Source organism: Sciurus carolinensis, chromosome 14 (genome assembly GCF_902686445.1).
Source record: "Sciurus carolinensis chromosome 14, mSciCar1.2, whole genome shotgun sequence".
NCBI classification, from domain to species: Eukaryota; Metazoa; Chordata; class Mammalia; order Rodentia; family Sciuridae; genus Sciurus; species Sciurus carolinensis.
In genome coordinates this window covers 11,722,786-11,748,959 of record NC_062226.1, presented here as the reverse complement: position 1 = coordinate 11,748,959, position 26,174 = coordinate 11,722,786, and the positions used below count along the sequence as shown (strand labels likewise).

Below are 26,174 nucleotides of genomic sequence, written 5' to 3'. Positions count from 1 at the left end.
AGTTCCCCAGTCTGGCCCTCAAATAAAGAGTCAGATTAGGAACTCTTCTTAGATCTAGAGTGTTGTCTCTGACAAACATGAAGCCAAGCCCCCAAGATATCCTGTTAGCCTTTAGTAGGAGCAAGCTGCAGTGAGCAAGTAATATCTGAAGAGTTTTTGAAGATATTTTCTGTTCCACAAGACAGCCCAGAAGTTAACCTTGAGCATCAGGAAGAGGAAAGAAATGTCTTAGGCAGGTAGATATCCTCAGAGAAAAGGTCACAGCAGGTCTCTAAATGTCTTACCACATTACGTGCAATGCTGCTACTTACAACTTGAGAATAGACCCAGAATCTCCTGTGTTAATCCACCTTTCATCACTGTGAACAAAATACCTGACAAGAACAACTTAGAGGAAGAATAGTTTATTTTAGGCTCATGGTTTCAAAGGCTCAGTCCCTAGTCAGTTGAATCCATTGCTCTGGACCCAATGGCAAAAGGGCCTTGTGGAGGAAAACTGCTCAACTCATGGAAATCAGAAAGCAAAGAGAGAGGGGGCCAGGGGAATAGAGTGAGAAGACAGAGAACAAGGTAAAATCCCCAAAGGCACTCACACCCGACCTGCCAACAGTTACCACCCAGTATTCCACCAAAACTATAAATCCAACAAATGGATTAATCCACTGATTAGTTTACAGTTCTTGTAATCTGACCATTATGCATCTGAACATTCCTGTTCTGTCTGTCACATGAGCTTAATAGGAGATACCTCAAATTCAGATCTTAATGACGTCTGGAAGACCGGTTGAAAGGGGAATAATACCATAGGTCTGACTTTTGATGAGAAAAAAAGCAAAGGAAAATATACTGGGTTCTTCTACTGAAAGCTCATTACATATATGTAAATATTGAAAATCTGGCTTAATATTAAAATAAGGAAATAAGGAAAATTTAGTTCATTTTACATATTTTGCTTATTATCATGGTAAGTGATATCAGCTAGGAGGTGCATATAGCATGACAACTGAGGAGGAATAGAGTGCAGAAAATTTCTGGCACGGACGAGTCTGAGAGAGAAAGAATTAACAAAGGAGATTTAAAAGGAGTATTAAAAAATCCAAGGAAAATAGTAAGTTTCAAGAGGCAAAGCCTATTCATCAGAATCAAAATATGACAGTTCAACAAAACAAGCCTGGAATATTACCCATTGGATTTGGGGACATGGTGGCTATTGATCACCTTGATGAATTTGTAAAGGAGGAAGGAGAGGGATCTAGACTGGAGCAGGATAAGGAAGAACTGAAGTGAGAATATGGAGATAATGGTTGTAATTTGTGTCAATCATGTCCCATTTTCTTAAGCTTGCATTGTTTCTTAAGATAAATTGGCTATAATTCTTTTTTATTTTTTTACTTTTACAGACTGCATTTTGATTCATTGTACACAAATGGGGTACATCTTTCCATTTCTATGGTTGTGCACAATGTAGATTCATACCATTCATGAAATTATGCATGTACATAGGGTAATGATGTCTCTCCACCATTTTTCATAACCCCCCTCATTTCCCTCTACATAATCTAAAGTTCGCTCATTCTTCTCTCAAATCCCACCCTCCCACCCCCGTTATATATCATCATCCACTTATTAGGGAAAACATTCAACCTTTGGTTTTTTGAGATTGACTTATTTCACTTAGTATGATATTCTCCAATTCCATCCATTTATCTGCAAAAGCCATAATATTATTCTTCTTTGTTTCTCCTCTAGGTAAATTGTCATTTTGCTTTAGCTGATTTTATTTTTGGAATTTAGAAATTTGACTACAGTTTGACTAGTATAGATATCTTTATATTTATTCTGCTTGGAGCTCCTTGAGCCTTTTGTATTTATGGGTAGATATTTTTCTTCACCTTTGGAAATTTTAGTCCAGTATTTCCTCAAATATACATTTTGCCACAATGTCTCTTTCCTCTTTTTCTCTAATTACATGATCATTAGTCATTAAGTGGTAGTTTACATTTTGAATCCTCAAAATAGCTTCATGAAAATAGAAAAAAAAACAGATAGAATGGTAAACAAAAACAACAGTTCTTAAATATATACCATCCCCATAACAACCAAAATAAAAAAGTACCAACAGTTTTATGGCAGCATCTGAGCAACAGGAAACAGAGACAACCAACAGTCTCTATCTAAGTTATAATGGTGGGATAACAAATTAATCTGCAATCTGTCATAGAAATTTGTGGTGGTATATTCTGAGAAGAGAAGCAAAGACTGAAATGGTTTTGTCCATTCATCTATCAATGCCATTGGGGTCCTTAGTACAACCTAAGTATGTTATGAGTTCTCAAAGCTAATCAACTAATAATTTCTTCAAGTACAAAGTCTGACACCAAAAAATATTTCTGGAAAGAGATCCCCAGTTGACCAGGATTCTTTTTTTCAATTCTATAAAAAAAGAGAAAGTCCAGGTAAGAGTAGAGAAGAAGAACAGCACCAGGTACCTTTAAACACGTTGAGAACAACAGCAAAAAATGAAATGACATATTAAGACATTTGAGAAAAGTGCATATGAGCCAAGAGTTCATACCCAACCAATATTACTTTCAAGAACGCCTAAAACCCTAATGCAGGACAAGCTTCAGACCACCAAAATGACTGGAGAGACATAAACTCAAAATTGGCAATGAACAGAAGGTGTGTATTTACTTGTAGAGCTGATGCTAAATGACAGTTATCAAGTGAGAGAATATTATTTAAAAGATAAATGCTTTGACAATGTAGATAAGTACAGCAGTGAACAAAATATGGGAATATGGAGGAGAGGGCATGAAAAAATAAAATAAGCTTACTGGTTTTCTATTAGTTATTAACTTTAGAATTAAGCAGTATTATTTCAAATCAATATTTGGGGAAAGGCAGAAAAAAGGGAAAGAACTACCAGCTAATTTCAATACTGTCTTTATAATAGGGTACCAATAAACACTAACCAAAAAGGGGATTTCTGTATATTAAGAAACATAATGATGAAATTAATATTTGGATATTGTTTAAAAGTTATTTGAAAAAATTGAAAGGATAATTTTAAGACCAGAAAAACTGAACACAGGTTAAGTTTTAGATGATGTCAATGAATTACTGTCAATTTTTAGGGATGGTGATGACATTGCTGGATTTTTAAAATTCTCATTTCTTATAGATGCCTCCTGAAGTATATGGATAAAATTATGTGATGTCTGTGACTTGCTTTAAAATACTTACTAGAAAATAAACAGAGCAGGGAAGCATATAGATGAAACAAGATTGGCAAAATTTTAACAAATCTTAGACTGGGTAATGGGGTTTCGATTGTATTGTTTCTTATACTTTTGTTTGAAATCATCCATTACAAAATGTTTATCAAGTCATACAACCTATTAGCAGCACCCCTGACTAAGACCAGAACCGTAGTCTCATGGCTCCTGATCCAGTTGTTCCTTTCCATTCTATCATGCATTTATTCTGCTTGGAGCTCCTTGGGCCTTTTATACTTATGGATAGATATTTTTCTTCTCAGAGGGTAAAAATCTGATAGTAAACCCGTTCTTATCTGGAAGTTCTCAATGCTTCTCCCAAAGTCTTTAGTTTAAACGGGGACATTATGAGCACCTTAAGAATCAAAAACTGTGTTATGTATATTTTGCTATGATTTTTCAAAAGACAGAGATTTTTTTGAGCACCTCTTCAAATCTGGAAATGAGAAAGCTACTAAGGTAGCTTACAGGCTGATAGTCATATTGCAGTAGCTGGAGAGGCACATATAATACCTGAGAGGAATAAAGCCTGTTCCAGTTGACATTCCTGGATGCCTGTTTTATTAAAAAAATTAATAAAATAAACCATAGTTGTGCCATTTTCAGACACGGTAACTCATCAAGTCAAGTATATTGCTGCAAATATTAGGTTGAGTTAATATCTAGACTGCAGAATTACCCTTTTGCCTTAAAAATGAATTAATTGAACATGCTACAATACGGATGAGCCTTATAGATATCATACAACGCAAAATAAACCAGACATGAAAGGGCAAATATTACAAGATTCCACTTAAATGAGTACCTAGAATAGCTTCACAGAGACAGAAGATAGAATGGTGGATGCCAAGCCCTAAAGAGAGGAGACAATGGAGGGTTCTGATGTGGAGGCTTGGCTGTAAAGACAGTGGTGCTAAAATTACTCAAAATACTGAATAATTTTTGAAGTGTGCCATTTATCTTGGAACAACTATGTTGACCTTTGCACCAATTATATCAAAGCCATAGTGGGAAAACTGCCATACCACAAACGAAGGAAATTCCACCAGCTTCACCATGAGTCATCATAGCCCTGTACTGCACACATTCACAGTTTCTAAAAATACAATTTCACTTTAGAATGTGTTTGATGAAGCAGTAGGAAGTATTAAATTTATTAAATCCTTGAATATGTATCATTTTAATATTCTGTGTGAAAATACAAAGTACTTCTGCAGTCTCTTCAACAAACGGTGCTAGGAAAACTGTATATCCTCATGTAAAAATAAAATTGAACCCTTACTTTACATTGATACAATTTCATGTGTCAGTTTTTAAATGGATTAAATATTTAAATGCAAGACCTGAAACTACAAAATTTCTAGAAGAAAACGTAGCAAAGAACCTCCATGACATGGGTCTGGACAGTTATTTTTTATATGACACAAAAGAACAGGCAACAAAGAAAAAAAAAGCAGAGGAGGGGAAATTAAATCAAACTGAAAAGCTTCTACACAGCTAAGAAAGCAATCAACAGAGAGACAACCTAGAGAAGAAAATATTTGCAAACCATACATCTGACAAGAGGCTAATATCCAAAATACATAAGAAACTCCAAACAACCTTATAGCAAAAAAAAAAAAAAAAACCACTTAAAATTAATGTACTACATTAACACAGTCACAACAATGTTTATAGCAGCTCAATTCACAATATCTAGATTGTAGAACCAACCTAGATGCCCTTCAACAGATGAATGGATAAAGAAACTGTGGTATATATATATACACATATACACAATGGAATATTATTCAGCCATTAAGAAGAATAATATTATGACATTTGCAGATAAATGGATGGAATTGGAAAATATCATGCTAAGTGAAATAAGCCAATCCCAAAAAATAAAAAGGCTGAATGTTTTCCCTGATAAATGGATGATGATATACAATGGGGATGGGAGGTGGCGGGTGAGAGAAGAATGGAGGAACTTTAGATTACGTAGAGGGAAATAAGAGGGAGAGGGGTATGAAAAATGGTGGAATGAGACAGGTACATGACCCTATGTACAGGTATAATTACACGAATGGTATGAATCTACATTGTACACAACCATAGAAATGAAAAGATGTACCCCATTTGTGTACAATGAATCAAAATGCAGTCTGTAAAAATAAAAAAAAAATTAAAAAAAAAGAAAGGAATGTTCAAACATTGTACAACAAGATGATTCCTATATTGTTACTTATCTGTATTCTCAATCCTGGAAACTGGGGCCCAAGCAGTGCAGAATCAACATAAAGATATAATAAATTTGTACGAGGCAAAAAAAAAAAAAAAAATGACGTGTATTTTTTAAATCCTCAAGGGACCCAACTAGACATTTCTCAAAAAAGACATAAATGGCTAAGAGGTATAGGAAAAAATATTCCATATCATTAATCATAAGGGAAATGCAAGTTAAATCACCATAATTATCTCACACTTGTTAGAATGGTTATTATCAAAAAGACAACTATAGATGTAAATGGTATGTATATACATGTAATATATAATATTGCACATATGTGTACACACATATATAGATGTAATATTTTCTCTCCATTTAAAAAAAGAAAAGGAACATAACCAAATGCAATGTATTCATCTTGATTGGATTCTAAACTGGAAAAATGAGATCACATATTGAAAGCCATGTAGAACTTGTATGTCTTATTGGATATGATCACAGTTTGGGGGAATGTGTGGGAGATGCCTGCTGAAGTATTCAAAGACAAAACCCTGGGCTACCTAGCATGAATGTGGGTTTCATTCCCAGCCCTGCAAAAAATAAAAATAAAGTGTGGTCTCCGACTTACTTTCAAACGGTCTGGCAAAAAAATGAATTTGTAGAAATATATAAAAGGCCATAGAATTGATATGGTCAAAGATTAACAACCATAAGGATATAAAAGAGGTCCTTGTCCTCTTTTTCCATTTTTATGTGAATTTGAGAGTGTCTTTTTTTTTTTTCAATATACAATCTGGGAAGCAAAAATTGCATAATGCCCTCTCTCTGCTCAAAACTCCGCAATGACCCAATGGCTTCCCATTGCACTCAGAGAAAGAGCCAAAGTCCCTGAGCAGTCAGGCCCTACAGGGTTTGGCCCTCCACATCTCTCTGCCCTCGCTTCCCACTGTTCTCCCCACTGCTTGCTCCTTTCTGGAAACACTGGTCTCTGTTCCTTAAACAAACATGGGTTGCTCCCTCCTCAGGGGTTTTGATTTACTGTTTTCAGCCTGAGATGCCTTTCCCTCAGATACCCACATGCATCCACGCTTATTCCCTCTCCAGATCCAGGCTTTACGCAAGTGACACTAAAACCCTGTGTGACTGAGTTCTAAGCCAAAAGCATGTGCATGGAAAGAATGCACCTTACTTTTCAGTCGAATCCATACAGGTCTCCTATCTGCACTTCTCTCCCTCTCTCTCTCTCTCTCTCTCTCTCTCTCTCTCTCTCTCTCTCTCTCTTTCTCTCTCTCTCTCTCTTTCTCTCTCTCTCTCTCTCTCTCTCTCTGCCCCCCCATCCTCCCCTCTCTCATATTATTGGTTCTTCTTAGTTATACATGACAGTAGAATCCATTTTAGTAAAATTATATCAGCACTGGATAGATCTTATTCTAATTAGGACCCCATTCTTGTGGGTGGGCATAATGGGGGCTTCACTTAGGTATTTTCATATGTATACAGAGGAAAATCACATTCGATTTATTCTACAGTCTTTCCTATTTCCATCCCCTGCTCTCTTCCTTTCGTTCCCTTTAACTAACTGCTACCTGCAGAGAGAAGTCTCTGAGGAGCTGGAGGAGGGGGAAGCCACAAGATGCAACAAATCTGAGACTTCAAATTTGAATTGGACATGATATAAACTTTTACAGACAAGAAGCCAAAGATGGCGATGGCCTTAGGAAGTACCTATGGGTACTGGAGAACAGAATAGTACTGCCAAATCACGGAATGATATGGACGAACTAAACTATGAAGTTTGTATTATTTACAAGAGATATATCAAACCTAACTTTCCAGTCTTGTCTCTGGTCACGCCAACATATTCATTCTAAACTTGAGTCAGTATGGCAATTTATAAATCCCCAGGAATAACAAGCTTGCCCACAAAATGATCCTCAGCCTTAAATAATCTTTCCTCTGATTCCCTGGTTATCTTTTACTTTACAATTTCAAGAAGCAGTCCAGTGCACCTCAGATAGAACACTAATCTCTGGGATATATAAAGAACTCAAAAAACTTAACACCAAAAAACCAAATAACCCAATCAATAAATGGGCTAAGGAACTGAACAGATACGTCACAGAAGAAATAGTCAATCAACAGACATATGAAAATGTGTTCATCATCTCTTGCAATTAGAGAAATATAAATCAAAACTACTCTAAGATTTCATCTCAGTCCAATTAGAATGGCAATTATCAAGAATATAAGCAATAATAAGTCTTGGCAAGGGTGTGGGGAAAAAGGTACACTCATACATTGTTGGTGGGACTGCAGATTGGTGCAACCACTTTGGAAGATTCCTCAGAAAACTTGGAATGGAACCACCATTTGACCCAGCTATCCCACTCCTCAGTTTACACCCAAATGACTTCAAATCAGCAAATTACAATGATGAAGCCACATCAATGTTTATAGCAGCTCAATCCACAACATTTAAACTATGGAACCAACCTAGATGCCCTTCAACAGATGAATGGATAAATAAAATGTACATATACACAATGGAATATTACTAAGACTTAAAGAAGAATGAGATTATGGCATTTGCGGTAAGTGGATGGAACTAGAGAATATCTTACTAAATGAAATAAGCCAATCCCATAAAATCAAAGGCCAAATGTTTTCTCTGATAAGCGGATGCTGATCCATCATGGGGGTGGGTAGGAAGGAATGAAGGAACTTTGGATTATGCAGAGGGCAGTGAGTGGAGGGGTGGGGCAGTGGATGAAAAAAAATCTACAATAAATAAAAATTTCCATTTAAAAAAAGAAATCGCGAAAAAAAAAGAAGCTGCTCAAGCATCTTTTCTATTTTTTCTTTTTTTATTTTTAAGAAAATGTATATGTATGACTAATAGCATGGTTCACACCTGCAGAAGTCCACACTGGTAAGCTCTTGGGAAACATTTCATGTGTCAATAATAGTACTGGTTTCAGGCAGACAGAGCAAAAACCAATAGTAGTGCTTTGGGAAGTGCAGTAGTGTTGCTGAGGGTAGGTAAAGAAGGAGCCTCATGCATGGAAGCGGTAGCAGGAACAAGTTCCCAGAAGTGACATGTGTGAAGTTGCTCGTTTCCACAACAGAAATGTCCCAACCCACCCAGATAGCCTCCCTACTTGGCTGGCAGCTGCAGAGGTTGAAGAACTCGGGCAAAACAGGCACAGGGAGAAGAGGACTGGACCCAGAGAAAACTCTGAAGAAACGGAGCTCAGACAAGCATGTGTTCACACACACACACACACACACACACAAAGGGATTGCACTGTATAACAGACTCTTTAACAAAAGAGCTCCCAGTTTGTCTCCCTGTCACTCTCTGGCAGCACATCAGGCCACCTCTAATGCTAACACACAGCATTTCCTCATCAGGAGGAAGGCCGTCCTGGGGACAAGCCTTTTGGTGAGAGCAAAGCTATCATAGCTACATCATTAACTGAACACCCTAAACCAAAAAATAAAAAAAAAAGTTAATTCCTAATTACATGTATATGAGCCAAAATTACTTCATGTCCCATCCCCCAAGGCTGGCTTAGTCAATCATTTTCCTGTACAATGGTGATTAGTGCTTCAACAAGTACAATTGTGAGTAGAAAGAGAAATTAGGTCCCAGATGCTAATTTGTATTTGTATTTACTGCTATAAATTAAGTTTTAAGGTATTTCTTGAGTCAAAAATAAAAGTAACTCTCCATGAACCCATGAAACCCATGACAGACTTTCATCTGTCACACTTGTTCATGTTTTTAAGTTAAGCCCTTAGTAACAGAACCTACCCAGGGTTTTGAGCACATCTAAACTGAAGAAAGACTAAAGCCACCCCTGAATAATTAAGTGCAGCCAGTGGATGGCTGGTCAGTGGTTCTCAATCGTGGATGTTGGTCAAATTGAAGACTTGAGAAGTAGCTTTAGATCCGGAAGCCTTTGAAAGTTCTCACACAAATTCAGAGCAGCTGCTGGAAACAGAATTAATGCTGAAGTTGAGCTGGGGGGACTGAGTCAGGGCACCCAGCACTCAGGACGCTGCCAGTCAGCTCCAGGCCAACAAGCAATGGGGCGTTTTCTTTCCCAAACAGGTGGAACTGACCACTGGCTTGCTGCTAGAAAGGAGGAAGTTGAGACACAGGGAAGCAATAGATTGTCCCCCCGAAGGCAGACCTTCTGCTACTGTTGGCTGTGGAACTGGACAGGGTAGCATTGTTCGGCTGTGCACTCTGCCTGGTGTGTTGGGAGCCAGTCCTGGCTGGTTGCTGGGCATCCGGGAGAACTGCCTAGAGCATCCCTGTCCCTGTCTGCTTCTAGTTCTTTAAGCTGTCTTTCCTGCTGGGCTCTCTCTTTCCCCAGTCATTTCCTCTCCTCTTGTTCATTCATATACTCCATGAATTTGGGCCCACTCTCCACAAATGCCTTGATTACTCTGTTCCCACATTTCAATCTGTGCCTTTGACTCCTCCTCCAGCTTAGGGTGTGTTTTCTGGACCTTGATCCATTACCTTTCTTCTTTTAGAAAATTTCCTCCCAGTTTGTAAATCAGCTTGGATCTGAAGCTTTTCTTTCAAACTCAAAGAGAAGCCACAAGCTCTCTTCCCACTCTGGACACTTCACAGAGTTCTTTATGAACTTCATAGTGGTTTCTTAACTGCACAATCTCAGCATCATGCAGCTGGAGCAGACTTTTCTGTGTATTCCTTAGCATCATAAGGGGCAAAAGCTCATCTCTGCACCTGCCTATGAAAACGTGTCCCAGAGATGAGCAGCTCCACTCAAATTGCCTCAATCATTTTCTTCATATTTTGCATTTCAGTCCTTCCAACCCATCCTTTTTTTTTTTTTTTTAGTACAATCCACTTCTAATTGCACCACCTTCCTGACCTTGGTCTTAGACCCAGCAGGCATAACCATGGCCATAACTGCTCTCTCTTCTTCAGGAAGAGAGCTAGCCCAGAACTCTCGAATTTGAACTTACAGCCGCTCACACACATTTAGTGATTTTCACATTTCCAGATGCTGCAGCAATTTTTATAGTGTTGGGATGTTCTCCAAAGACAATCAAAAGGCGTCGTCATCTTCACACATCATAAGTTTCAAAACTTGTGTCTGGTGTATGATCGGATTCTTCCACACACAGTGTGCTCTGTCTCTTTCTGTTGACAGACTCCTCATGCCTAGATGCTTTTGTTTCCCTCAGAGTTGCCGCATGTCATGAACTGGTTCAGCTCTTCTTAGCTGAGAACAAAGATGTCGTCCACATCACAGTGGGGCATGCAAAGAATTTCACACAGTCCTTGATTTTGTTCCTGAAGTTGTGTCAGTTCCTGTTTTCTCTCCTTTTTCTGTTTCCACACCAATTGCCCCTGAGCCTGAAAACCTTTTTCTAGTTGCAATAGCTGTTTCTCCTTCTTCCTGAAACGCCTGAACATGTTCACAGGGTGTTCAGCTCTTTTTGGCAGATGAATATTTTTTCTTTTGGTGGCAGGGGGGGTTAAAAAATTTAATCATCCCATCTTCATTGAACAAATAGTTAAACAATTTAGAAATAATCATTGGCATGCATTTTGCTTCCAAACAATTCACTAAGGACAAAGTCACAGTGCATGAAACAAGTAGAAAAAAAAATTGACTAAAACCTGAATCGAGGAATAGTCAAAAAAGAAAGTTATAAAATCATCTTTAAGATGAACAAAATCAAGCATATGAAGAAAAACAGTAACTGAAAATTCATGTTTAATTTCAACCAAATTTTTCTCTATCCTTCAGTAACTGAAAACAAATGCCTATGTTTATTTTCAGGAACTATTCTTACCATAGCCATAAAAATTACAGTCCAAATACTCACAGGATATTCGCATCACAATCTTTGATGTGTGAAAATAGAACAAAGACAAAAATATATTTTTATTGATGGCATATGACTTGTCAGACATATTACTCACCAAATAGAATCAAGTTTAAGACTTTGAAAAGGTATCATGCTTACAACGCCCAAAAGCCAGGCTTATTGTACAGGTTTTCTTTGCTCCTTGATAAGCCTTTCCTTTAAGTTCTCCTCTTCAGCAATTGTCATATCCGGGAGATCCTTGATAGGATTTTTCACAACCTCAGTTCTTTGTAACCACTGGTCCTCTGAAATCCCCCCAGTCAATTCCCATATTCCCAGAATGTGATGTTGGGCTTTCTGGAGACACACTGCAGACTCCTCTGCCAGCACCTCACTTCTCACGGCGACGCTCCACGCAGCCCCAGGGAATGGAGCCCCACAGCTGCCTCCGCACAGGTCCGAGCACAGCCACCAGCCACACACATCGGCACTCTCACTCACTGGAGGTAGGTTATCATGTGAAAATGCTCTTACGCTTGAGTTTATTTAACGCTCTCTGGTTCACTGGTACCACTAAACCTATGTTATAGAGACAAACCTAACATTCAGAGAGGCTATGAGTTCACCCAAAATCACAGCTACATGTTGGCTGACTGGAGCTCAGGAATCTTCACGCCCAGGATCATTTCCATGGCGCCACACATCCTCCCCAAGTCTTCTCTACTTACCTACCTGGAACCCTTTCAAAATCACAATGACAGCAAGTCATTAATTATCTGAGATTTGAAAAAACTTGTGAATCCTATTCCACAGTCCCGACTCTTCTCCCAAGCCTCCCTTCCTAATGAGCTCCCTGGGGTGCTGGATGGAAAGACTGCTTGCCTCTCTGGGGTGAGGTGACCTGAAGAGCAAGCTCCTCCTTCCAAGTCCCCGTGCTTCCTCACCGTTTGATGAAATCTGAAGGGGCCGGGGATGGTAGCTGGGGAGTGGGGAAAGCTGCATGTTCCTCATGCCTGGGGCCATGTCTGAAAGATTCCCACCCTAAAGGAAGAGAGGGAAGTGACTCAGAAGACAATGGCCCACTCGACTCCCAGGGTATAGGGAATCCTGTCACCTCCCACACCAGACCTGGGCCCTTTCCTCCCTTGCCTGCCTTGAGAGCTCCGCCCATCCTGCCCCCTTCCTTCAGCACTTGCCGCTGAGGAGAGGATGCCTGGACCCTCAAACAGCCATCCTGGAGGCCTCCCGTCCTTTTCTGAGTAAGTACTATTATCTTTAATCCCATCGCTGTACCCAAGTCCTCCATCCTAGCATGTTAGAAACTGAGGAATTATTTTGTAGGACAGACTCTTTATACGAGTACGGAATCCGAGGTTTTGCGTGGCTGAGACTATAAACCAGGTCATCTGCCTGTGCTTCCTAAGCTTCAGGCACACTGCCTTAGCTCTTAACACCAGACGCTCCACATTCCCTGGGTTCTCCTGCATTTACACAATGTTAGCAGGTAAGACCCCAAGAAAGGGGGTTCTGCACTTGGAAGGGACAGTTGTAGCTGCCCTGATGCTAACAGAACCCAGCTACTGTTGGCCCAGCCTGGCTCCTACTTGTCCCCAAAGCCAAGACTGTTAAGGAAAGTTTCAGATTCTATGTTCTCATCCCAACCTCTGCACACCTTCAGAGTAGCATGGACCACGATCCCACATGTGAGCAGTAAAGGGAGAGAAAACTGTGGCCGGGTACTCACACCACTTCCACTCATGACTTAGTTTATGGTATTGGGTAAATCACCCCTTCTCTGAGCCTCAACTTTTCATGGTTAGGTATATTACTTCAATCACATTTTTATGCAACTTCTTGTGTAGTTATCAAATATAAAAATACAAAAATAGAATCTACCCAATTAAAGAAGAGACCTAGATACTCTCCATCAGCATTCCCCTCAGCTTTCCAACCCTTTTTGGGTGGTCATGAGTCTCCCAAAGAACACAATTTGGAAAGCTATTAAATAGATAAGTTCCAAGATGACTTCCATCCCAATAACCTAGGATTTCATAAATGACATTTTGTCCCTCATGACTGCATATTATAAAAGGAAATACTTAACCACCACACAGGGAACTTCACCTGTGTCTGGTGGTAGCTAACAAAATACTAAGGTAAAGGATTAGAAGGAGCTGGGGAAATTTCACCCAGGAAAGAGGCCAGGGGACAGTCACTATGTCCAAACATCAGAATAACTGTCATGACATCTGGTCCTTCTGGGTCCCCAGTGCTTGGGTTGTCTCCTAGAAGTCAGTGAAATTTTATTGAGTGAATTAACCTGAGAAGGAAAAGTGTAACCAACATCACTAGCAGTGATACTGATTGACAGAGAATGCTGGTACTTCCAGGCTTAGTAGAATCCTTGGCGCCTGAATCTCAACCCAGGATACATAACTTTGTCTAATTGTGATTAAAGGGGTTCAAGAGTATGATTTAGGAAGTGGACCCTCTTTACTGGCAATATTTCAACTATATGATCTGGCATCTGTGTTCCTAAAAGGCTCACTCTTTGAGAGATAGAATGAAAAAGAAATCTCCGGAGTTCTACTTAAGACTTGAGATTGTCTTTCTTAGTCATGGACTTCAAATACAAAGAGCTGAATTAACCACAGGGCACATTACCAGCACCTGGCCACTCTCGTGTTTGCTTCCTCCCTCCCCCACAACCTTGTAGGCTCACTCCTCACTCCCAGTACCTCCCCGTTCTCATGTGCTTAAGGTTTAACTCTGTGTGGATAACACTTGTTAGCTTTGTTGCATTTTTTTTTTAACCAGGGGTTGAACTCAGGGGCACTCAACCACTGAGCCGCATCCCAGCCCTATTTTGTATTTTATTTAGAGACAGGGTCTCACTGAGTTGCTTAGCGCCTCCCCATTGCTGAATCTGACTTTGAACTCTCGATCTTCCTCCTCAGCCTCCTGAACCATTTTTAATTGTCATAAAGTACATTGTTATAGATCTCGTGTACTCTTTTCACTCAAATTATATTTTTAAAATCTATCGCTGTTGCTATGAGTAATTCTAGTCCATTGTTTCTAAACAGTCCCATGGTGCACCTCTGTCACGTTTACCAGCCATTGATGGACACCCAAATTTCCTCAGACCTCCCGCTGCTGCTAATGACAGTGCAAAAATACCCTCACCCTGAAGTCTGTTTGTTTGTTTGTTTGTTTTATACCAGGGATTGAACCCAGGGGCACTTAACCACTGAGTCACGTCCCCAGCCCTTTTTATATTTTATTTAGAAACAGCATCTCACTGAGTTGCTAATTGCCTTAGCTAATCTGCTGAAACTGGCTCTGATCCTCCTGCCTCAGCCTCCTAAATTGCTGGGATTATAGGCATGCGCCACCTCACAGGCTGTCCTTGAGCTTTTATAGGCCTGTTTGGGAATCACTTGGGGATGCACATCTAGGAGCAGGATTGTAGGGTCACAATGTTCATGAGCACTTTGCTCTTGAGGATATCGTACCAATCTACTTTCCTGCCCACAGCGCCTGGAAGTCCCAACATCCTCACATCCCTGCCAATTTCTCCTTGTTCTCCTTTCTAATGTTTGCCAAGCTAACAAACAGAAAGCGAAATATTGCTTACTGTCTCGTTCTCCAATAACAGCGAATTTGACCACCTCTTCATAAACTTGTTAGTATAATATAAAACTGCTCCCCGCCCTTTCCCCTGCAGTCAGTCATTGCCCCGCCTCCCAACTACTTGTCAGTCTGTGAACATCCTAGCTAGCTATTGGTTCATCAGTCAGCTTGCAAGTTTCCTTCTCCATTATTGGTCCTGTTAACCTGTGGAATTCCACCGCTTAAGGACAGCTCCCCACCATTTTTCTTTTCTTCTCACTTTCATTCTCTCTTCTCCTCACTTTCATGCTTCTCTCTCTCCTCCTCCCTTTCATGCTGTCTCCTCCATTTCTCTCTCTCCTGCACATGCTCCCTTTCTCTTTTCCTCTCATTTTCTCTCTTACCCTGCAGGGAGACACTCTGTGTGCTTAATAAACTCCCTTATGTGAGTTCCCATGTCCCGGGTGGTTTTCTGGGTTCTTACAGTTAGCCCTTTGGCTTTCTTGAACACTTCTTTATTGGAGTTCTTACACTTTTCTTACTAAAGTAAAAGTGATCATCACATATTCTAGATATTAGTACCTCCTCTGTCAAACATTGCAAATATTATTTCCTAGTTTTTCATGTCTGTTTTATCCATAATTATGATTTAACTGATTTAATATTTGCCTTTTAGCTTTTTTAATGTTGGGAGTCTTATTTAAGTTCCTCCCTTTTTAACTTACAGTCTCCTACAGATATTTTTCTATTTTATTTATAGATTTATATGTCACATGTAAAACCACAATCTATCTGGAATCCACCTTTATACATGATGTATAGTAATTAGATAGCAATTCTCTGGGGTTATCCTCAATATAATTAACCAGTTTTTCCAACACTCCCAGATATTCCATCTATTCCCACTTGGCTTAGTACCACCATTTTCCTGTAATAAGTTCTCATATAAATGTTGGTATTCCTCTAAATCTGCATGTTATCTCTCTTTTTCCATCTACTGTCTGTTCTTGCACCAAGATCATACTATTTCCTCTTATTATTAGCTTTTATAATTCTTAATCTCTGAAAAGACAAGGACTCTCTTTTTACTCTTCATTTTCAAGTGTATCCTGACAACTTCCAAATCTTTTTTTTAGTGATGATGGAATTTTTATTTGCAAAATAAGAACTATTAATAAACAATAAAATGAATCTGTTATTGTGTACCCTATAATAAGTGAGAGAATGAACAACTGCAACAAAGCATCCCAACCATCTTCTCTCTGAGTCTGACAGCAGGATGATTCAACCTGTTTTCCAGAAATATTCCATCATCAAATCAATCATTTATGTAATTTTCCACTGACCTTCATATCAGGTATTCTTTTTTTCCAACAATATCAATAATTAATTTAAATATAAATGAACTAGATATTGTAATTAAAAGGTATAAATGTTCAACATGTGTAAAAGGCAAGCAGTAGCTAAATGCTCCACACATGTCAACTTTAGCTATCAATACACCAATATGTTAAAAGCAAACAATGAGGAAAGTAAGCATGAGAGATCTGAAGTAGAGCTATGAATGTAAAATAAGTTTCAAGAAAATGTATTTTTCAGAGATAAAGGGGAATATTTTATAACCATAATAGGGTAACTTCTTCAGGAAAATATAACAATCCTAAATGTGTATGTACCTAGTAGCAAAATTTCAAAATACATGAAATAAAAATTAATAAAACTAGAAAGACAAATCTACAATCATCTTTGGAGATTTTAAACCCCCTCACTTTGCTGGAAGGAGTAATGATATAGCAGGCTTAACAACATTATCAACCACCTTGGCTTACTTGTTATTTATAGAAAACTATACACAAAAATAACAAGTAGAAAATTAATAAGGATAGACCATATTCTGTCATAAAGCAAGCTTTGAGAAATTTTTAAAATTTAAATCTTGCAGACTGTATTTCCTGCATGATTTATTACATTAGAAATCACCTTAAGATATATAGAACCCCACCCCCACATCTTAACTACTTCAAAATTAAACAGCACACTTATAAATATCTCACAGGTCAAAGAAGATAGCACAAGAAAAGTCAATAAAAACTGCTTTGAACTAAGTGATAATAAAAGCTTAAAATACTAGAATCTCTAGGATGAAACAGTACTCAGATGAACACTTATAACTTAAAGTACTTGTATCAGATCAACAATCAAATTATTTTCAAATTAGGTATTAGAAAGAAAAAAATAAGGGTAGGAGCAGGAATATATGAAATGGAAAAGAAATAATACAGCTAAAAGTTGATACAAGTGTAATCAAGAAAAAAGCAAGAATACAATAATTAATATTGATGGAAAAGGAGCTATCAAAACAATCCTACAGGGCTGGGGTTGTAGCTCAGTTGGTAGAGCATTTGCCTCGCATGTGTGAGGCACTGGGTTCAATCTTCGGCACCACATAAAAATAAATAAATAAAATAAAGGTATTGTGTCTGGCTACAACTAAAAAGTACTTTTAAAACAACCCTACAAATGCTAAAATATCTTCAGGTAATATTACAATTGTATGCCAACATAAGCGATAGCTTACATAATACGGTCTATTTCAGAGAAGGATCTGTGTGTTGCTGAGAAGAAAGTGTATTCAGTCATTGATGGATGAAATATTCTATATATGTCTGTTAAGTCTTAATTACCAATTGTATTTTTCACTTCTATAGCTTCTTTATTTAGTTTTTGTTTGGAGGATCTATCCAGTGGTGAGAGAGGCATGTTAAAGTCACCCAGTATTATTGTGTTGTGGTCTATTTGATTCTTGAAATTAAGAAGGATTTGTTTGATGTACATAGATGCTCCATCATTTGGGGCATAAATATTTACCATTGTTATATCTTGTTGTTGTTTAATTCCCATAAGCAGTATGAAATGGCCATCTTTGTCCCTTCTGATTAACTTTGGTCTAAAGTCCACTTTATCTGATATGAGGATAGAAACCCCTGCATGTTTACAAGATTCATGTAAATGATATGTTTTTCCCATCCTTTTATCTTCAGTCTGTGAATATCTTTGTCTATGAGGTAAGTCTCTTGGAGACAGCATATTGTTAGCTCTTGTTTTTTAATCCAATTTGCCAGTCTATATCTTTTGATTGATGAGTTTAGGCTATTTACATTCAATGATATTATTGAGAAATGATTTTTATTCTCTGTCATTTTGATTTCTTTCTGATTTTTACTTTGAATCAGTTTCTCCTTTGATTGACTCTCCCTTTAGTGTATTTCCTCCCCTTGCTGTTTTTCACTTCTATTTTTTTATTTCTTCTTCATGAAATATTTTGAGAAAGTTTTGTAGTGCAGGATTTTTCTAGTTGCGAATTTTTTTAACTTTTGTTTATTGTGGAAGGTTTCTATTTCATCGTCAATTCTGAAGCTTAATTTTGCTGGGTATAGTATTCTTGGCTGGCATCCATTTTCTTTCAGACCTTGGTTTATATTATTCCAAGACCTCCTAGATTTGAGGGTCCAGGTTGAGAAATCAGGTCCCTCTAAGTGTGACCTATTGTTTTTATCTGGTAGCCTTTAAAATTCTATCCTTATTCTGTATGTTAGGCAGTTTCAAAATAATGTGCTTTGGTGTGGGTCTGTTACAACTTTGTCTATTTGGTGTCCTATAAGCCTCTTTTATTTGATTTTCCATTTCATTCTTTAGGTTTAGGAAATTTTCTGATATTATTTAATAGAAAAGATTATGCATTCCTTTGGTTTGTATCTCCAAGGCTTCATCTATCCTGATAAATCTTAAACTTGGTCTTTTCAGGTTATATCCCATATTTCTTTGAAGTTATGTTCGTGGTCTCTTAACAACTTTTCTCCATGGTCAACTTTATTTTCAAGATTACATATTTTATCTTCATTGCCTGAAACTCTGTCTTCCAAGTAGCCTAGTGTGTTGATGATGCTTTCCATTGAATTTGGTTTGTTGATTCCTTCTTTTCAAGGATTTCTGCTTGATTTTTTTCAGAATCTCTTTCTTTTTATTGAAGTGATTTTTTTTTTTACTTCTTGTATTGTCTTTTGAGTTCACTCTTTACATTGTCCTTTACCTCACAGATCAGTTTGACTGTGTACATTCTAAATTCCTTCTCTGACATTTCTTCCACTGTGGTATCATTGGATTCTGTTATCGAAATATCCTGATTTATTTGCGGTGATCTGTTCCCTTGGGTTTTCGTGTTGTTTGTGTGTCTACCCATCTAGCACTATGGATCTGAGATAGTAGAGTTTCTACCCTGTGAACCTGTAGTGTCCCTGAAGATTTCCAGTACCTCACTGTTTGGGGGAGACAAATAATAACAAGTAATTCAAAAAATATACAGCATTACCAAATTGTTCCTACTATGACATCTGCCAAGCTAATTGTCACGATAAACAGAAAAGATATGATCAGTTATTGCCTACAGTAAAAACAGTAAATTTACAATTTTGAATGGTGGACTGTGAGAGAACAGAAATGATGTCCGATGTGATGATTATGAGGGAGGAAGAGAGAGGAGAGAAGTAAAAAATTAAATGAATAGAGAAATAGAGAACAATAGAAATTGACTGTGGGCAGAAGAGAGAAAGAGAACCAAGGGAAACAGATACATGAGACAGAATATTTATATATAGAGTAAATTTTTTTAAATAAAAGAATACAAAACAAAACTGAAATATACTAATAAAATATTCTTGTCCTCAAAATACTGATCCATGAAAAGTAATTGGCTTCAAAAATGCTAGAAATGAGAAAAAAACAAGTTGAAATATGTATAAATGTCTATGAATCATTAAGGTCACAATTAAACAGAGAAAAGAAAAAAGAAAAAAAAAGATCTCAATGAAAAATTAAAGAATTGTGTTTGTTGGAGTTCAAAAGATTCTCAGCTTCCCTTCTCAGCAGTCTTGGATGAGGTTGCTGGGATGAGAGAGGTAATCCCATAGTCAAAACTCCTAGAGGTGGAGTTCAGGCTTAGGTGGACTCCAGGTTCCTCACTGAATGCCAGTTGGTCTGGAGACTTCATATCAGCACACCTCCAGGACTCAGCAATTGTCAGTCCACACTAGAAGACTGCATCCCAAGGAACTCCCCTGGGTTCCACTCATGTGATGGAGAAGTCAATTCTTAGTCCACTACATCATTTGTGGACCCCACATTTCCTGGTTTCCAGTTCAGTCTCCAAACACAATCTTTCCAGTTCCCACCCTTTCAAATTCCAAGCCAGGCCCATCTCTCCCAACCAGTTCTTCAAGCATCTGGGTTCAAGGAGGAGCGGGAGAGCCGGTGGGTTTCCATGACCAGTAGTCCCCTGTGTAACCCTCTCTCCATGTTCAATTTTCTCCTGGTCACTTAGGCATATGCTATGTTGTGCAGTGTGGGTTTGCTAGGTCTGTATTTTGGGCCAAACTTGGGTTTGCCAAGAATCAATTCCCCCAGCTGCCAGCCCACATGCGACAGCTGCAGAATGGTTCCTTCCTCTGTCCCCTGCACACAGCTTGGAGAGATGGCAGCTTCTTTCCACCACAAGGATATTGTGTGGCATGCCAGCTTAGTCAAGCAGTGTCTTCGATTTCTAAACTCTCCATACCCAGACCCACCTTGGGCCTCCTAAATATGTGCGTTCCTTTAATTCCTTTGTCCCTCCACTTTGCTCATGGAAGGACCACTGTAGCTGATGCCTCTGGCCACAGCAGTAGCTGTGGTGCTGGGGATTTCTTCCTTGTTTTATTATATCCAGCCTCCTGAGTCCCCAATCTGCTTTGAATGTCCAGTATTAAATTCCAAAAAGGTCCCCCCTTTTTTGTTGTACACTCACCTTGCTGAGAGGTTGCCTGTATGTTTTCTTGGCTTCATGCTATGGAGCAACCAAAAACTCGACCTTCTCTATTCTGCCATCTTGAAACTCTCCTCCAAATCTTTATTATTCCATGTAAACTTGAGAAAAAAATGTATTAAAGACTTCAAAAAATCCAATATATCTTTTAACCGAGATTGAATTAAATTTATAGACTAATGTGGGAAACATTTTTTATAATGTTACTCATTCTACCCAAGAAGATGGAATTTCTCTCCATTTACTCTAATCATCTAGAGGGGATATAAACCGGCTCTCCTCGAGCGCCAGCGCCAGGGTTTGAAGTTCGAGGCCCCAGGTTTGAGGTTGGAGGTTCCAAGTTCGAGGTTCCAGTCCCTGGGTTTCCTGAATCTACAATAAACCGTTCAGAATTCAAGAGCCTCGCTATTAGTTTGTCTCCCGCGCCAAATTGACTCTGCTCGACGGCATCACTCTACCAGCTGAGCTGTCTCCCCAGTCCCCTATCTTCTTTGTTGATAGGTCCTATCATGCTACCATCTGTAGCAATAATGAATGTCTTAACCTACTTCTTATCTTTAAAAGGAATGCATCTGAGTTTTCTCCATTTAGTATGGTACATGTCATAGGGCTTGGGTATACATAGTTTTTACCAAATTAAGAAAATTTTATTTCTAGCTTGCTGACAAAGTTAATTAAAAGCAGAAATTGAACTTTCAAAAATGGTTGTTGTGCTTCAGTTAAAATTATATAATTTTTCTCCATTTTATTAACGTGTAAAAGTATATTGATGATTTTATTTATTCAAATTTATGATATTTTTGATGTTGAGTCATCCTTGCATTTCTAGGATCAACCTGCTTATTCGTGGAATATTTTTTAATGCTATGTTGAATTTGCATTCCTTACTTGGAATTTTGCATCATGTTCATAAACAAAATGACGAGGATGTGGGGAAAAAGGTACACTCATACATTGCTGGTGGGGCTAAAAATTAGTGCAGCCATTTGGAAAGCAGTGTGGAGATTCCTTATGTGGGCATATAATTTTATTCTCTTCCTTTTTTCTGGTTCTGTAATCAGAATTAAACTAATCTTGCAAAATGAATTGAGAAAGTCCTCCCTTCTCTCTATCCCCACTTTCTGGTTACTGGAACAACTTGTATACAATAGAAGTATTTTGAAAGTTTAATAGAATCTAGCTTAAAACCACCTGGGTAGTAATGGGTATGTTCTCCCTCCTCTTTCTTTGATTCATAGATGTGTGTGTGTGTGTGTGTGTGTGTGTGTGTGTGTGTGTGTCTGTGTTTAGGCAAAAAAATATATTTTATTAAGGTATTTGATCATGCCTACTTTCTATCTTTCATGTCATCCCTCTGAATGGTTTCTGTTTTGTTTTGTTTTGTTGTTTTTACTCAAAAGTTTTATCTAAAATTCTTTCAACTTGGATCTTTGTGCAAGGAGCCTTTTGAAGCTTGTAAGCCTGGTAATATGTCAGACTCTCAGACTCGAATTACAAGTCTGGACATACAATTCTAATTTTATTGTTACTTTCTTTACCCTCAGGGGTGCTGGTCCACCACGCCATCTCCACATGCACGTACTTACACAGGAATACAAATTTTCAGTTATGGCTCACTCCTTTACCCTGCCCTCTGCACACTTCCACCTTTTAGACTCTTCTTGCTCATAAGGTGCCACCCACTTGTATGAAACACCAAGTACAATGTTGGGCAAATAGACTAACTTCTTCCAGAAATAGATCTCCAACCTCCCACCCACCCTAGAGTTTCACACCCTGAGGGACATGACAAATGTCCAGGTCCCAGCCTCTCCTAGTGTGACCTTTCTACTCATGATTAAACTCCCAAATACGTATACTTCTTCCAAGATGGCTTGATCCAGGAATACAATCCCTACAAATGTTTGTGTGATTTCTATAGGAAAAATTTAGGGTACTCCACCTGTCCTTCCAGAGGAAGAGAAAAAAGAGGAAGTCCTCCCCAGAAGGATGCAGTAAAGACTGCACAGAGGAAGAGCAATTGCAGCAACGCAGAGCAAAATGATCTGTCAAATATACACCACCTTTGGAAACTGAGCAAAATAATTACTTTCTGAATACCTTTCCATACTCTTTACCATTTATCCACAAAATAGCTAAAAAATGTGAATGTTATAAGTTTTGTCTTTTGGACAAGGAGCAAGACCTCAAGTACTTGTTCAAGTTTACAAAATTAGTAACAAAACTGGAAGCAACTATTCAACATTGTCCTTGAAACTCTAGTCAGAGCAATTAGACAGGCCAAAGAAATTAAAGGAATACAAATAGGAAAAGAAGAACTCAAACTATCCCTATTAGCTGATGACATGATTATATATTTAGAGGAACCAGGAAATTCCTCCAGAAAACTTTTAGAACTCACAAGTGAATTCAGTAAAGTAGCAGGATATAAAATCAATGCTCATAAATCTAATGCTTTTTTATTCATAAGTGATGAATCCTCAGAAAGAGAAGTTAGGAAAACCACCCCATTCACAATAGCTTCGAAAAAAATAAAATACTTAGGAATCAATCTCACAAAAGAGGTGAAAGACCTCTACAATGAGAACTACAGAACACTAAAGAAAGAAATTAAAGAAAACCTTAGAAGATGGAAAGATCTCCCATGTTCTTGGATAGGCAGAATTAATATTGTCAAAATGGCCATACTACCAAAAGTGCTATACAGATTCAGTGTAATTCCAATTAAAATCCCAATGAAGTACTTCACAGAAATAGAGCAAGCAATCATGAAATTCATCTGGAAGAATAAGAAACCCAGAATAGCTAAAGCAGTTCTTAGCAGGAAGCGTGAAGCAGGGGTATTGCAATACCAGAACTTCAACTATACTACAAAGCAATAGTAATAAAAATGGCATGGTATTGGTACCCAAATAGACAGGTAGATCAATGGTACAGAATAAAGGACACAGACACAAACCCAAATAAATACAATTTTCTCATACTAGACAAAGGGGCCAAAAATATGCAATGGAGAAAAGATAGCCTCTTCAACAAATGGTGCTGGGAAAACTGGAAATCCATATGCAACAGAATGAAACTAAACCCATATCTCTCACCCTGCACCAAACTCAACTCAAAATGAATCAAGGACCTTGGAATCAGACCAGAGACCCTGCATCTCATAGAAGAAAAAGTAGTCCAAATCTTCAACTTGTTGGCTTAGGATCAGACTTCCTTAACAGGACTCCCATAGCACAAGAAATAAAAGCAAGAATCAACAACTGGGATAGATTCAAACTAAAAAGCTTTCTCTCAGCAAAGGAAACTATCAGCAATGTGAAGAGAGAGCCTACAGAGTGGGAGAATATCTTTGCCACTCATACTTCAGATAGAGCACTAATTTCCAGAATATATAAAGAACTCAAAAAACTCTACACCAAGAATACAAATAATCCAATCAACAAATGGACAAAGGAAATGAACAGACACTTCACAGAAGATCTACAAGCAATCAACAGATATATGAAAAAATGTTCAACATCTCTAGTAATAAGAGAAATGCAAATCAAAACTACCTTAAGATTCCATCTCACCCCAATTAGAATGGCAATTATCAAGAATACAAGCAACAATAGGTATTGGAGAGGATGTGGGGAAAAAGGTACACTCATACATTGCTGGTGGGGCTGCAAATTAGTGCAGCCATCTGGAAAGCAGTATGGAGATTCCTTAGAAAACTTGGAATGGAACCACCATTTGACCCAGCTATCCCACTCCTTGGCCTATACCCAAAGGACTTAAAATCAGCATACTACAGAGATACAGCCACATCAATGTTCATAGCTGCTCAATTCACAATAGCCAGATTGTGGAACCAACCTAGATGCCCCTCAATTGACGAATGGATAAAGAAACTGTGATATATATATATATATATACACACAATGGAATATTACTCAGCCATAAAGTATAATAAAATTATGGCATTTGCTAGCAAATGGATGAAATTGGAGAATATCATGCTATGTGAGATAAGCCAATCTCAAAAAACCAAAGGACGAATGATCTCACTGATAAGTGGATGATGATACATATAGGGGGGTTGGAGGAAGGCAAGAATGGAGGAAGGAGGGACTCTATAGAGGGAAAAGAGGGGTGGGAGGGGTGGGGGGAAGGGAAAAAATAACAGAATGAGTCAAAAACTATTACCCTATGTAAATGTATGATTACACAAATGGTATGCCTCTACTTCATGTACAAACAGAGAAACAAGATGTATCCCATTTGTTTACAATTTTTAAAAAAGTAAAAAAAAAAAAAAAACTGGAAGCAAAATCAAAGTATGCCGACACCAATGCTATGAAGTTGTACCACTGCCTCTCTGGCAGTCTACGTGAATGGCTTCCTGATGCTCTAACATCCCTTCATATTTTCTACTTGTAGGACAGCAATCCTGAGGGAAAACCAGAGTCATGTGACCGAATTCCTCCTTCTAGGACTGACCACTGATGCCAAACGAGAAGTATGGCTTTTTCCCAGCTTCCTCGCCATGTACCTGGTCAATGTGGTTGGCAACGCAGTCATTATTGCAGCCATCAGGGGAGACGCCCACCTACACACCCCCATGTACTTCTTCCTCTCCAACCTGTCCCTAGTGGACATGTGCTTCACCACTGTCATCGCGCCGCAGATGTTAGTGAGCATACTGACCCAGAGAAAGACTATCCTCTTTGCCCAGTGCCTAACCCAGATGTATTTCTTTGTGGCCTTTGGTATCACTGACAGTTTTCTCCTGGCTGCCATGGCCATCGACCGCTACGTAGCCATCTGTAACCCACTGCACTACACCAAAACCATGAGCCCCGGGCGCTGTCTCCTGCTGGTGACTGCATCCTGGGTGGGATCCCACCTCCACTCACTTGCCCACACGCTTCTCATGGGCCGCCTTTCCTTCTGTGGCCCCAATGTCATCCATCACTTCTTCTGTGATGTCCAGCCACTGCTGACACTCTCCTGCTCTGACACCTCCGTCAATGAACTTTTGGCCTTCACAGAGGGCTCCTTTGTGATCATGAGTCCTTTTATCTTCATTATTGTCTCATACATCTACATCACCCGTGCTGTTCTGAGGGTCCCTTCCGGGAGAGGCAGGTACAAGGTCTTCTCCACCTGTGGATCCCACCTCACAGTTGTGGCACTATTCTATGGGACCATAATATCTGTGTACATTCGTCCCTCATCTACCTACTCGGTGACAAAGGACCGTGTGGTCACTGTCATCTATACAGTAGTTACTCCCATGCTGAACCCTTTCATCTATAGCCTTAGAAACAAGGACATAAAACAGGCTTTGAGAAAGCTGGCTGGAAGAACAGAATAG

At 38.7% G+C, this 26,174-nt stretch overlaps 1 protein-coding gene and 1 pseudogene across 1 annotated transcript; one reads left to right on the top strand and one right to left on the bottom strand.

Annotated features, from left to right (window-relative positions):
• Positions 1-9,390: 9,390 nt before the first annotated feature.
• On the bottom strand, positions 9,391-12,366 carry LOC124964816 (protein regulator of cytokinesis 1-like; annotated as a pseudogene).
• Positions 12,367-12,552: 186 nt separating this feature from the next.
• On the top strand, positions 12,553-26,174 carry LOC124964815 (olfactory receptor 1L4-like). The gene is made up of 2 exons (XM_047525482.1): positions 12,553-12,602; positions 25,238-26,174. Exons 1-2 carry the CDS (start codon positions 12,553-12,555, stop codon positions 26,172-26,174), a joined length of 987 nt encoding a protein of 328 aa, XP_047381438.1.

Excerpts from the sequence above, each read along its gene's own strand:
- LOC124964815 (XM_047525482.1), top strand. The coding sequence starts at position 12,553 with ATGCCTGGACCCTCAAACAGCCATCCTGGAGGCCTCCCGTCCTTTTCT. Across the intron at positions 12,603-25,237 it reads GGCCTCCCGTCCTTTTCTGA|GACAGCAATCCTGAGGGAAA; the intron begins GTAAGTACTATT and ends TTCTACTTGTAG.